The 13,250-nt window shown below is 45.4% G+C and overlaps 1 protein-coding gene across 6 annotated transcripts in view; it reads right to left on the bottom strand.

Annotated features, from left to right (window-relative positions):
- The window catches only part of KIAA2012 (KIAA2012 ortholog), a 276,644-nt gene that overhangs the window by 34,843 nt on the left and 228,551 nt on the right, over positions 1–13,250 (bottom strand). For 4 of the 6 annotated variants that reach the window (XM_073646453.1, XM_073646452.1, XM_073646456.1 and 1 more), the window contains 4 exons: positions 13,079–13,232; positions 7,214–7,378; positions 5,391–5,490; positions 4,314–4,470 (listed from right to left, as the gene is read on the bottom strand). In XM_073646453.1, the coding sequence (XP_073502554.1) occupies positions 4,314–4,470; positions 5,391–5,490; positions 7,214–7,378; positions 13,079–13,232 (576 nt within the window). The remainder of the gene's footprint in view (positions 1–4,313; positions 4,471–5,390; positions 5,491–7,213; positions 7,379–13,078; positions 13,233–13,250) is intronic. The other 2 variants (XM_073646457.1, XM_073646458.1) reach the window with 2 other exon arrangements.

The raw sequence follows: 13,250 nt of genomic DNA, 5'->3' as shown, positions 1-13,250 counted from the left end.
GCCCCCCTCTTGTGCGTCTCTCTCCGGGGCCCCATGCTATGCGCCGGGTCCGGAACATTTCAGCGCTGAGCTGCGCTGTTGCAGCAGCGCCTTGATGATTCCCCTGACTTCCGGTCATGTGACGGTGCCGTCACATGGCCGGAAGTCAGGAGAACCTGCTGTCAGCGATTTGGACGAGCGCCAGGATTCTGCAGGGATCGCATGGGGGTAAGTATAACAAGTTTTATTTTTTTTAAAATACAATTAACTAGGAGTGGAGAGATGGGAGAAGCACATGTGTGTGTGTGTGTATGTGTGTGTGGGGGGGGAGATGGGAGATGCACATGTGTGTGTGTGTGTGGGGGGGGGAGATGGGAGATGCACATGTGTGTGTGTGTGGGGGGGGGAGATGGGAGATGCACATGTGTGTGTGTGGGGGGGGGAGATGGGAGATGCACATGTGTGTGTGTGGGGGGGGGAGATGGGAGATGCACATGTGTATGTGGGGGGGAGATGGGAGATGCACATGTGTGTGGTGGGGGGGAGATGGGAGATGCACATGTGTGTGGGGGGGGGGGAGATGGGAGATGCACATGTGGTGGAGGGGGATGAGATGGGAGATGCACATGTGGTGGAGGGGGATGAGAGAGGGGCACATGTGGGGGAGGGGGATGAGAGAGGGGCACATGTGGGGGAGGGGGATGAGAGAGGGGGATGCACATGTGTATGTGGGGGGGAGATGGGAGACGCACATGTGTGTGGTGGGGGGGAGATGGGAGATGCACATGTGTGTGGGGGGGGGGAGATGGGAGATGCACATGTGGTGGAGGGGGATGAGATGGGAGATGCACATGTGGTGGAGGGGGATGAGAGAGGGGCACATGTGGGGGAGGGGGATGAGAGAGGGGCACATGTGGGGGAGGGGGATGAGAGAGGGGCACATGTGGGGGAGGGGGATGAGAGAGGGGCACATGTGGGGGAGGGGGGTGAGAGAGGGGCACATGTGGGGGAGGGGGATGAGAGAGGGGCACATGTGGGGGAGGGGGATGAGAGAGGGGCACATGTGGGGGAGGGGGATGAGAGAGGGGCACATGTGGGGGAGGGGGATGAGAGAGGGGCACATGTGGGGGAGGGGGATGAGAGAGGGGCACATGTGGGGGAGGGGGATGAGAGAGGGGCACATGTGGGGGAGGGGGATGAGAGAGGGGCACATGTGGGGGAGGGGGATGAGAGAGGGGCACATAACGAATGTGGGGTGGGGGAGAGTAAATGATAAATGATGATGGGGTGGGGAGAGCACGGACATGATATAATGAATTGGGGCAGGGGGTGCATGTAAATATTGAATGCGGGGAGCAGGAAGTATAGAGTAGGGGGCGTTGCGGATGCAGGAGTGTGACTGGTAACAAATTGGCGGAAAGAGTAGAGGTTCTAATTAAATTATATATTAAGTGCCTATTTACAGTTAATGGGGGCACAGTGGTGGATTACAATTTATATTTGGAATGGTAGGTTGCCTAATAACTAACCATATATTGATGGTGGATGCACGTCTGTATTCAGCTGCGTAATGTAGAAGTTGGGGAATGTGCTCTAGATAACTGTGTTATTTTATGCAGAGACGAGTGATGGCGGTCTGTGCTGGATGAAGGAGAAAAGCGAAGATGAAGGACTTCACCTAGAGACGTCACCGGTGAGTCAGTCTATTACATGTACACTGTGTATAATGTCACTGGTGATCACTGTATTACCTGTACACTGACACTATATACAGAGCTCCTGTGTATAATGTCACTGGTGATCACTGTATTACCTGTACACTGACACTATATACAGAGCTCCTGTGTATAATTTCACTGGTGATCACTGTATTACCTGTACACTGACACTATATACAGAGCTCCTGTGTATAATGTCACTGGTGATCCCTGTATTACCTGTACACTGACACTATATACAGAGCTCCTGTGTATAATGTCACTGATGATCACTGTATTACCTGTACACTATATACAGAGCTCCTGTGTATAATGTCACTGTATTACCTGTACACTGACACTATATACAGAGCTCCTGTGTATAATTTCACTGGTGATCACTAGATTACCTGGACACTTACGTTATACATACCATGTATAGAGCTCCCGTGTATAATGACACTTATGGTAATATTAGTAATGTGGTGGTAATATTAGTAATGTAGTGGTAATATGTGGTCTGGTCATGGTGTGGCAGTTTTTCTCCCTTCTGTGTGGTATTATTCGGTCACTATGTTGTGGTAATATGTGGTCTGGTCATGGTGTGGCGGTATTCCCTGTATGTGGTATTATTGGTCATTTAAAAAAAAAATGTATATGACACATTCCCTTAAAGAAAACTAAATAAAAATATATCTAAAAAGAGTATTGGATATTTTAAGAAAATTTTAATAGGTTAGAGTAGGGCCCGCCCAGAAGAGTCTACCTTATCGTGGTGGCGGCTTTAAAAATCTTTTGGCCAAAACAAAAGCTGATGGCTATGTATGTGGCGCCGTCACATGGCCGAACGTCAGGAGAACCTGGTGGCAGCGACGTGGACGAGCGCCAGGATTCTGCAGGGATTGCATGGGGGTAAGTATAACAAGTTTTATTTTTTTTAAATACAATTAATTAACTAGGAGTGGGGGGAATCAGAGATGCACATGGGGGGGGATGAGAGATGCACATGGGGGGGGATGAGAGATGCACATGGGGGGGGGATGAGAGATGCACATGGGGGGGATGAGAGATGCACATGGGGGGGGATGAGAGATGCACATGGGGGGGATGAGAGATGCACATGGGGGGGATGAGAGATGCACGGAGGGGGATGAGAGATGCACATGGGGGGGATGAGAGATGCACATGGGGGGGATGAGAGATGCACGGGGGGTGAGAGCTGCACATGGGTGGGATGAGAGCTGCACATGGGGGGGTGAGAGATGCACATGGGGGGTTATGTTTACATAACTTTGTTGCCTTATGAAGGGCAGGGGGGGCCCCCCAAAATTTCTTGCACAGGGGCCCACTACAGTCTGTGTCCGCCCCTGATGAAGGGAAACTATGACGGTCAGAGATAAACTGTGAAAAAATGGCCTAGGCTACAGCGAGAGGCACCCAGGGAGAGCACAAATGATGGAATGACATTATAAACCTACACACATGACATTTTGTCTTTGTCCGGGAACTGGCTTGCATAACAAGAAATGAGCATGCCTCACCCTCTAATCTGGCTGTATGGAAGGAGGCGTTATCAGGGGCTGGCTTGTTGAGCAGCCAGTAGCAAGCCATGCCTCTGATGTGTGATGTAGCATCCTAGAAGTGAGGTGGCGCACTCAAGAGATACGTCTCTGTCTCAGTGAATAATTCTAAATCGCACATACTGTGACAACTGAAGACAATATTATAGTGTTTATAGTTTTTGAAGTTATGTTTATGTGAATACATTTTTGTCTCCCCTCTGAACAGCTTTAAAAACCAAAATAAAAAATACCAACAAAATCCCATAAAGAGAACTTATCAGCTCAGGATATTTCTGTTTAAAAAGTAACTGTTGTTTTAATTATTATTTTATAAATCAATAGTACACATTCAAATAAGCAATTTTGTAATATATCTTATCAGAGACATCCACTCCTTTCTGAACTGATCTTTCATTCTCAAAATTCTGAATTTAGGGGTAAAATCTGCATTCAGTGAATACAGATTTTACCCCTTTAAGTGAGAGTGAAAGATCAGGAGATGACAGTTGGTGCTCATGAAATTCTATGGAAAGGGGAGGATCTAGAGGCAGACACGGACATTCTGCTGCAAGTTCCATAGAACTATATGAGCACCAACTGCCATCTCCTATCTCATAAATGGGGAAGTCTGTATTCACTGAAGACAAATTTTACATATGAACTGAGACTCTTTATAATGAAAGATCAGTACAGGAGGTGAAAGAGTCAGATTTCTCTGGTAAGATATATTACAAGCAAGCAGCTCAGTAAGTAACACATCGCTGGAATCAGGGTCTCTGTCTACACGTTATGGTGCTATCAGATTAGGTGGCCAGAACCTGTTGACAGGTTCCCTTTAAGAAGCACTGAGACAGACTATTTTCTCTTAGAGGTCTTTGTTGCCTGTTTCCTCTGGTATTTTTATGGAAATTTATTAATGAACTGACAACTGATCTACACATAAATTGACCCAGTTCCAACTCACTCCTAAATTGCTAGGGTGGATAACAGGGGAACAGCACAACACAGAGCTGTAAGGGGAAAAAATATCACATTAAAGAGAATATGGAGTAATGAAAGTAAATGGGTTACGGACCACGGTGTTGGTGATTTCCTGTAGAAGTGCAGTCTCTTTTTCTTCTGTTAATTGCTGCTTCTCTAGGTGGCTGTCGTCCTGGCTAACTTCTGTCTCTTGTGGAATGACAGGCACATTCTCCTTCCTCTTAATGGATGCTTTCTCCACATCTTTAACACTAAGAACATATTAGTTTAGATTAATTGAAGATACACTTTAAATGGAATCTGTCAGCAGGCTTTCACCCACCATGCTATTTATATGTGCATGAAGCTCTTTCAAACAGAAGCCCAGCAATACCTTTACATGACCAGTATGTTCCTCCATTACTGAGAAACCAAGTTTGAATTGGTATGCAATTGAGGCTGAAGAGCTATGGTAGATCTGAAGCCTCTGTCACTCCAGCTCTATTCCCCTGCCTCCTCCTGCTTCACTAATAACCTCTATGCTCGGAGATTTCAGGTAAAGGAACCGTTAGTCAAGTAGGAAGAGGCAGCACTGGGTGGGGAATAGAGTTGGAGTGACAGAGGCGTCAGATCTACAATAGCTCTTCAGCCTCATTTACATATCACGTCAAACTCTGATTTGTCCGTAATGGAGGAAAGGACTGACGATGTAAAATATTGCTGGATTTGTTTTTGAAAGAACTTCATGTGCATATAAATAGTGGGACGGAAGGGTGAAAACCTGAAAGATTCCCTTTATCCAACATGTAACAGAACTACCTGTGATAAAGGAAGCATGGTATTTTAACATTTCAGCTTCGGTTGGGGAGAGGATTTTCAGTTAATAGTGGCACCTTCTGGGTTACATAGACACTGTTAAGGCTGTACTGATATTTTGATATTGAAATATATATAATAATTACAAGAAAGGGAAGCGCTCCATATAGTTCATTGTGTTTACTGATGATAAAAGAGAATGTTGTACAATCTATTCCTTATTACAAGATATTTCAAATATGTAACAATTTTATCTCAAAGCTGAGGATCTATGAGATAAGATAGGAATGATAGAAACTGGATATCATATCTTAATATATACAGTATAAAAACAACAGATGTAAAAATGACGCCCAATTACATGAAGGTTACTCACATTTCAGGATTATTCTCATTTTTGCCCCTTGGTTTTTTTGGATTTTGGGTCTTTGTGATTTCTGAATCCTTAGGTTTTTGGTTTGGTTGCTTTTCCGAGCCTAGTAAGGGAAATTCCAGGACAGGTATGGTAAATATCAACAGAGTTCTTCATACTTTTACAGTTTTTAACTAAAAAGCATCTTTGACTTAGGGTGTCATTAAAAAGTTGCCTCTTCCATACTCTCTCACTGTGTATGACAGCACATATCAGGCTGCAGAATGAGATAACCGTTAATCCAAGCTTGACTGACACCAAGGTCTGTAACTCTTATCTCAATTCTCCTGAGCAACATTCTAAGCTGATTTATGACCAGTTGAATGTTGCACTTTATTGTGGTCAGAAATCAGTTTCGAAGATTATACAGAAGAAGAGCAGCCTGACAGCTTCACTATTACCCCTGCAGTCTGCTAGGTATAGTGATACATACAGTAGAGGCTGCAGAAGCTAAACAGTCTAATATTTCTAATGAAACCCTAATGCAGAAATTATTTTTAGCAAAAATACATGCATTTAATTGAAATAAAATGGTGCCAAATGTGTCTATCCTTTATAATCCAATGGCTGTGTAACCATTCAGTTGACAGGGCGGGTTTGTAGTGCTATGGGAAGAAACCATGTTTTTCCTCAGAACAACATGATATTTAAACTCCTTAAAGGGAATCTGTCACCAGGTTTTTGCTACCCCAGCTGAGAGTAGCATAACATAGAGGCAGAGACTCTGATTCAAGCGATGTATCACTTACTGGGCTGCTTGCTGCAGTTTTGCTAAAATCAGTGTTTGATCTGCTGCAGATCTAGCAGTGCTCAGAATGCTGAGCTCTCTATAACCCCGCCCACAGCACTGATTGGCAGCTTCCTCTCTGTGCATAGGCAGAAAGCTGCCAATCAGTGGTGGGGGCGAGGTTATACAGAGCTCATGAATATGGAGAGCTAAATGGCAGCAGGTTTACTCATCCTCTAGTGATAATCTCATGCTTATAAAACTTTTATCAAAACTACAGCAAGCAGCCCAGTAAGTGATATTGCTGGAATCAGGGGCTCTGTCCCTACATTATGCTGCTCTCAAATTGGGTGGAAGAAACCAGGTGAGAGATTCCGTTTCATATATTCTTTATTTTAGTACTTTAAAGAATTTGTGCCAAGCGGCACCCACACTGATCCAACAACAGGACCCTGCAGAGCCCCTTTTGAATGGAATGGAGGCCCAACATGTGCAAGCCTGCTCCCAGGAGCGGACATATCATTGGTGCAACCTGTGCAGGGGCCCAAGAGGAAAGGGGGCCTATTTATATCTCCAAAGCAGGTGCAATTATGCATTATGATGAGCTATTGGACTGCAAAGGGCCCATATATTGTTATTGCACAGGGGCCCTCTTCTGTCTGTGTCCACCAGTGCCTGCTCCATTCATTCTCTATGGCACTGCAAGAGAAAGCTGAATCCAGTATTGGACCCCTGCGATCAGTTTTGCGTAGCTTATCCTGTACACAGGGGATAAGTTGTACAAACCCTTTCACTAACAACAAATACATGACTAACCTAAAGCCTGGGATGTCCGAGTTTAAGCACATTCTAAGACCAATAAATCCTAGCCACACATGATAGTAATGCCCGGGCCACACACATTTGTTGAAAACATGATTAAGAACTATGAGCTCAACCACGAAGAAACTACATAGAGATTTTCCTATTGCGAATATTAAATTATTTTCAAAATTAAATAAAAAACATAATATTGCAAATATGTGCTAAATTAAATCCACCACTGGCGCTATATCCATACCTTTCATGCCTAGCACAGACTTGCTGTTGTCCTGATTCTGACCAGTAGATGGGGCTGGAGGATTAATGTCCCTACTTTCTTGTAAATTAATTGTCTCCTGTCTAGAAGACGCTCTTTCTTGACGTGGTGTCATCTCTATAGGTTTTGGTCTGACGTTTGTGCCATCTGGTTATAAATACAGAATAATGATGGCAGAATTATGATGAACTGTAAATAGTTTTTTTTACTCTAATTAAAAATCAAATGTCTTGATTTATTTAAAGTTGCATTCCCACAACTGAAAGTCATGCCCTAAATCAGGGGTCTCAAACAAGCAAACCGCAAGCCACATGTGGCTTTCGAAACTATTTCTTTTCTTGCAACACAATGCTAAGGGCGGGCTGGGGTGGGTGGCAGCTATCGGCCGGATCGGCACCTTGTCTTTAAATGAACTGGGTGCTGTCCTAGCCGCATCAAAGAATAGAAGACGTGGCCATGCAGCATGCTGAATTACATCACACAGCGCGCCTGATGCTGCCTGTACTCATCAGAGAGGATCTCTAGGTAACAGAGCCTGATGGGAGACCAGCTGCACAGGGGGGGTAAGCGGTGTCTGTCTGGCTTTCGTGCCATTGGACTGTATTTAGGGAGCTGTGGGGGCCGTCATCCATCATACTGTATACAGGGGGCTTTAGGAGCCATCATATTATATATAAGGAGGTGTAGGAGCCATCATACTGCATATAGGGAGCTGTGGAGGCTTCATACTGCATATAGGGAGCTGTGGGGACATCATACTGTATAGTGTGGAGCTATGGGACATCATACTGTACATAGGTAAATGTGGGGCATGGCAATGCAATGCTATTTACTTGTATGACATCTCATTGTAGCAGCTACACAGAACCAAAGTTGCCGTTTAGCCCTTGTGGGGACATCATACTGTATATACTGGAGCTGTGGGGGCACCATACTGTATATAGGAAGCTGTGTCAGCACCATACTGTATATAGGGAGCTGTGGGGACATCATACTGTAAATAGGGGGTTGTGTGTGCATCATACTACAAATAGGGAGGTATAGGACCATCATACTGTGTATAGGTGGCTGTGAGGTCATCATACTGTATACAAACAAGCTGTAGGGCCATCATATTGAATTTGGGGGGCAGTGGGGCATAGCAATGCGATGCCATTTACTTGTATGACAACCGTGTGTAGCAGATACAGTAAACATTGGCCCTGTGACCTCTGTTGCAACCAAAGTTGCTTTGTAGCCCCAGCCCAAATTTAACAATACAGCCCATTCCCAATTGGTTTCCCAGGCCACCATTTTATTTTTAGATCCATTCCCTAAATAGTTTGGACCTCCAGCAATCCTGATTATCCCGAGAACAGTGGTTGGACCCCAATGATCAGAAAGTTATCTTCTAGAGGTGATGATAACGTTCATTTGTGGACACGCCTCTTAAATATTTTTTTTCAATATTTATTTTTTACAATGCTTGCTTTAATAGCGCCAACATATTACAGAAAATATTCTATAGCGCTTTAAAGACATTGTCTAATATATTGGAGATTTGAGTACGTTCAATGCATTTTTCATGTGTATGCATATGAAGAACATAGTGTAGGTGGACAGAAGCCAAAATAGTCATTATATTTAATGTGTTCATTTTATGTGGTAAAGCTGTTATTTAATCAAGGAGTTTATTATTATTATTATTATTTATTATTATAGCGCCATTTATTCCATGGCGCTTTACATGTGATAGGGATATACATAACAAAAGCATTTACATAATCTTAACAAAACGAGTCAGCGACTGGTACAGGAGGAGCGAGGACCCTGCCCACGAGGGCTCACAGTCTACAAGGGATGGGTGAGGATACAGTAGGTGAGGGTAGAGCTGGTCGTGCAGTGGTGTTTACTGCAGGTTGTAGGCTTGTCGGAAGAGGTGGGTCTTCAGGTTCCTTTTGAAGGTTTCCACGGTCGGCGAGAGTCTGATATGTTGGGGTAGAGAGTTCCAGAGTAGGGGGGAAGCACGGGAGAAATCTTGTATACGATTGTGGGAGGAGGAGATAAGAGGGGAGTAGAGCAGGAGATCTTGTGAGGATCGGAGGTTGCGTGCAGGTAAGTACCGGGAGACTAGGTCACAGATGTATGGGGGAGACAGGTTGTGGATGGCTTTGTATGCCATGGTTAGAGTTTTGAACTGAATTCTCTGGGCAATAGGGAGCCAGTGAAGGGATTGACAGAGAGGAGAGGCCGGGGAATAGCGGGGGGACAGGTGGATTAGTCGAGCAGCAGAGTTTAGGATAGATTGGAGAGGTGCAAGAGTGTTGGAAGGGATGCCACGGAGTAGGAGGTTGCAGTAGTCGAGGCGGGATATGATGAGGGCATGCACTAGTGTTTTTGCAGAGTCTTTGCTGAGGAATGCACGGATCCGGGAGATGTTTTTGAGTTGGAGTCGGCAGGAGGTGGAAAGGGCTTGAATATGTGGCTTGAAGGAGAGATCAGAGTCCAGGGTTACCCCAAGGCAGCGAGCTTGTGGGACTGGGGAGAGTGAACAGCCATTGACGTTGATGGATAGGTCGGATGGGGGATGTGAATGAGAGGGTGGAAAGATGATGAACTCTGTTTTATCCATGTTGAGTTTTAGAAACCTGTCGGAGAAGAAGGATGAGATGGCGGACAGACATTGTGGGATTCTGGTTAGTAGGGAGGAGATATCGGGTCCAGAGAGGTAGATCTGTGTGTCGTCAGCATAGAGGTGATACTGAAAGCCGTGAGACTCTATGAGCTGTCCCAGGCCGAAGGTGTAGATGGAGAAGAGCAGAGGTCCTAGAACTGAACCTTGGGGGACACCGACAGATAGGGGGCGAGATGAGGAGGTGGTGCGTGAGTGGGAGACGCTGAATGTCCTGTCTGTTAAGTATGAGGAGATCCAAGATAGAGCCAAGTCCGTGATGCCAAGAGATGAGAGAATCTGGAGTAAGAGGGAATGGTCCACTGTGTCAAAGGCAGATGACAGGTCCAGAAGGAGGAGGATGGAGTAGTGTCGCTTGGATTTGGCATTTAGTAGGTCGTTGGTGACTTTGGTCAGGGCAGTTTCAGTCGAGTGATGCGGTCGGAAGCCAGATTGTAGACGGTCGAAGAGGGAGCAGGAGGAGAGGTGGGAGGACAGTTCAAGGTGGACATGTTGTTCTAGAAGTTTTGAGGCAAAGGGGAGGAGTGATATGGGGCGGTAGCTGGTCAGAGAGGAAGGGTCAAGGGAGGGCTTTTTGAGGATGGGTGTGATTGCGGCATGTTTGAAACATGAGGGGAAGACTCCGGTTGTTAGTGATAGATTGAAGAGGTGGGTTAGGGTTGGGATGAAGACTGAGGTGAGGTTAGTGATGAGGTGGGATGGGATTGGGTCAAGTTCGCAGGTGGTGAGGTGTGATTTGGAGAGTAAAGAGGAGACTTGACCTTCTGTAATGGTGGAGAAGTGGGGTTTGGAGGAGGAGGGTTGAGTAGATATGAGGAGGGGTTGTGTGGACTTTAGGCCAAAGTTTTGTCTGATGGTGTCAATCTTCTGTTTGAAGAATGAGGCAAAGTCGTCGGCTGAGATGAGAGAAGAGGGAGGAGGTGCTGGGGGACGAAGGAGAGAGTTGAAAGTGTTAAATAGCTGTTTAGGGTTGTGAGATAGGGAGGATATGAGAGATGAGAAGTAGGTTTGTTTTGCTGTAGTGAGTGCGGACTTGAAATTAGTGAGGGATTGCTTGAATGCGATGAAGTGCTCGATGGAGTGAGACCTTTTCCATCTCCGCTCCGCAACCCTGGAGGCCCGGCGCAGTTCTTTGGTAAGTTTAGTGTGCCAGGGTTGCCTGTTGAATGTGCGAGGTGTGGTGTGTGTGAGAGGGGCGATCGAGTCTAGAGCTGCAGCTATTGTGGTGTTATATGAAGCAGCAGCAACGTCTGCATCGTGCAAGGAATTTATGTCTGTGAGAGGAAGGAGGGATTCAGAGAGAGAGTGTAGGTCAAGGTGTTTGAGATTTCTGCGAGGGTGTGTGAGTTTGTGGAGTGGGGATTGTGCACCCGGAGAGGAGAGGGTAGAGAATGTGAGGAGGTTATGGTCAGAGAGAGGGAGTGGTGAGTTAGAGAGGTTAGATAGGGAACAGAGGCGGGTGAAGATGAGGTCCAGTGTGTGGCCATCTTTGTGGGTGGGTGTGGAAGACCATTGAGTGAGTCCAAAGGAGGAAGTGAGGGATAGGAGCTTAGAGACAGACGAGTGGGGAGTGTCAATGGGGATGTTGAAGTCACCCATTATGATAGTGGGGATGTCAGTGTAAAGGAAGTGAAGCAGCCAGGTAGTGAAATGGTCTAAGAAGGTGGTGGCTTGCCCTGGGGGTCGGTAAACGACGGCCAGTTGGAGGTTGGAGGGGGAATAGATGCGCACACAGTGCACCTCAAAAGAGGGGAGTGTAACGGAGGGTGGCAGTGGGATTTTGGTGAAAGCGCAGAGTTCTGATAGGAGGAAACCTACGCCTCCACCATGTTTGCCATTGGGGCGGGGGGTGTGGGAAAGGTGGAATCCGCCATATGAAAGGGCAGCTGGGGAGGCTGTGTCAGAGGGGGTGAGCCAGGTTTCGGTGATGGCGAGGAAGGAGAGTTTGTTTGTAATGAAAAGATCGTGGATGAAGGAAAGTTTGTTGCAGACAGAGCGAGCGTTCCATAGAGCTCCTGTTAGTATAGCTGAGGAGGTGGGTATTAGTTGGATGGGTATGAGGTTAGAAGGGTTGCGACAGTTTGAGGAAGGTCGTGGATAGGAGGTAGAAGTAACTCTGGGGATATGGCGAGGAGGACCAGGATTTGGAGAGATATCTCCAGCAGTGAGGAGGAGCAGAGAAAGTGTTAGCAGGTGAGAGCAAGAGAGAGCATGAGGTGGCTGTCTGTGTTTGGAGATCCAGGATTGAATGTTGAGGAATAATTCGGAGGAGGAGGTGAGATGAATGGGGAGGATGGAGGGAGAGATGAAGAGTTTCTTACTTGGTGTAGGGATTTGAGGGGTTATTAGAAAGTGGAGGACTATAGAGGAAAAAGTGAGAGCTAACAGAAACATAGTTAAAAGAGACTAAGTGGTCAAAGTGTTGGTTACCTGACTCCTGCCCCGACTAACTGCCTCTGAAATAACTGCCACTTCTCTCCGAAGCCACTTTGCACAAGAAAACGCGTGCACACCCCAGCACGCGTGCACCCCTTACAGAGAGTCTAAATATATAGGCCACATTAAACTATATCAGGTGTAGGGCATTGTGGGAACGGCTTGTGGATAAATTAACAGCTGGTCATTTCAACAGGAGATGGCTGGGTGGTCAAAGACAGAGCCAGGACGCAAGTCTCTGCAGTTTAGCACCTCTAAAAATCAGATAAGGTATATAGTGGGGAAAGAACAAACATATGTGAATATTGATTGGAGTGGGACAGATGAAGCAGGGGAATTATGCAGAGCATGTACCAGAGAGATGGGTCAGCAGAGCATTAGAAGACAGCATACATAGGAGCTTATGTTACAATAATGCAGCTTAAAAAAACTATTTATAATTATATATTTTTTAAGATTGTTATATTTTCTGCTGCAAGTTTTGCCAGAAATCCACAAAAAACCAGCATGTAAAAAACAATGGGTTTTGCTGAAGCAGATTTTAGCCTTTACATTATAAAAAGTGAATTCTGCAGTAAAAATTGACATCACATTTATAAGACAAGCTGCTGATATATTGTTCAGAAAAAAAAAGAAAAAAAAGATCAAGATGGAAACCCTGCAAATCACTAGTACAGTTAAATATTTGTCCCTGATGACAACAAGAGAACAAAAGAAGAAATAAAATAATGAATTATCACCTGCTGAGGACTGGCGGTTCTCTTCTTTTGTTTTTTGGTCTGTTTCAAACTCATTTTTTATCCTTTGGTCTGTGTCATGCTCATTTTTAATTTGTTCTTCTGTGCCATGCAAATTTTGTATTCGTTGGTCTGCTTCATCTTCAAGTTTTTCCTGCTAATAAATAATTGATTA

Source organism: Phyllobates terribilis, unplaced genomic scaffold, assembly GCF_046119375.1.
Source record: "Phyllobates terribilis strain yellow unplaced genomic scaffold, ASM4611937v1 Scaffold_9__5_contigs__length_417890890, whole genome shotgun sequence".
Lineage (NCBI taxonomy): Eukaryota > Metazoa > Chordata > Amphibia > Anura > Dendrobatidae > Phyllobates > Phyllobates terribilis.
This window is presented reverse-complemented; position numbering and strand designations above follow the sequence as displayed.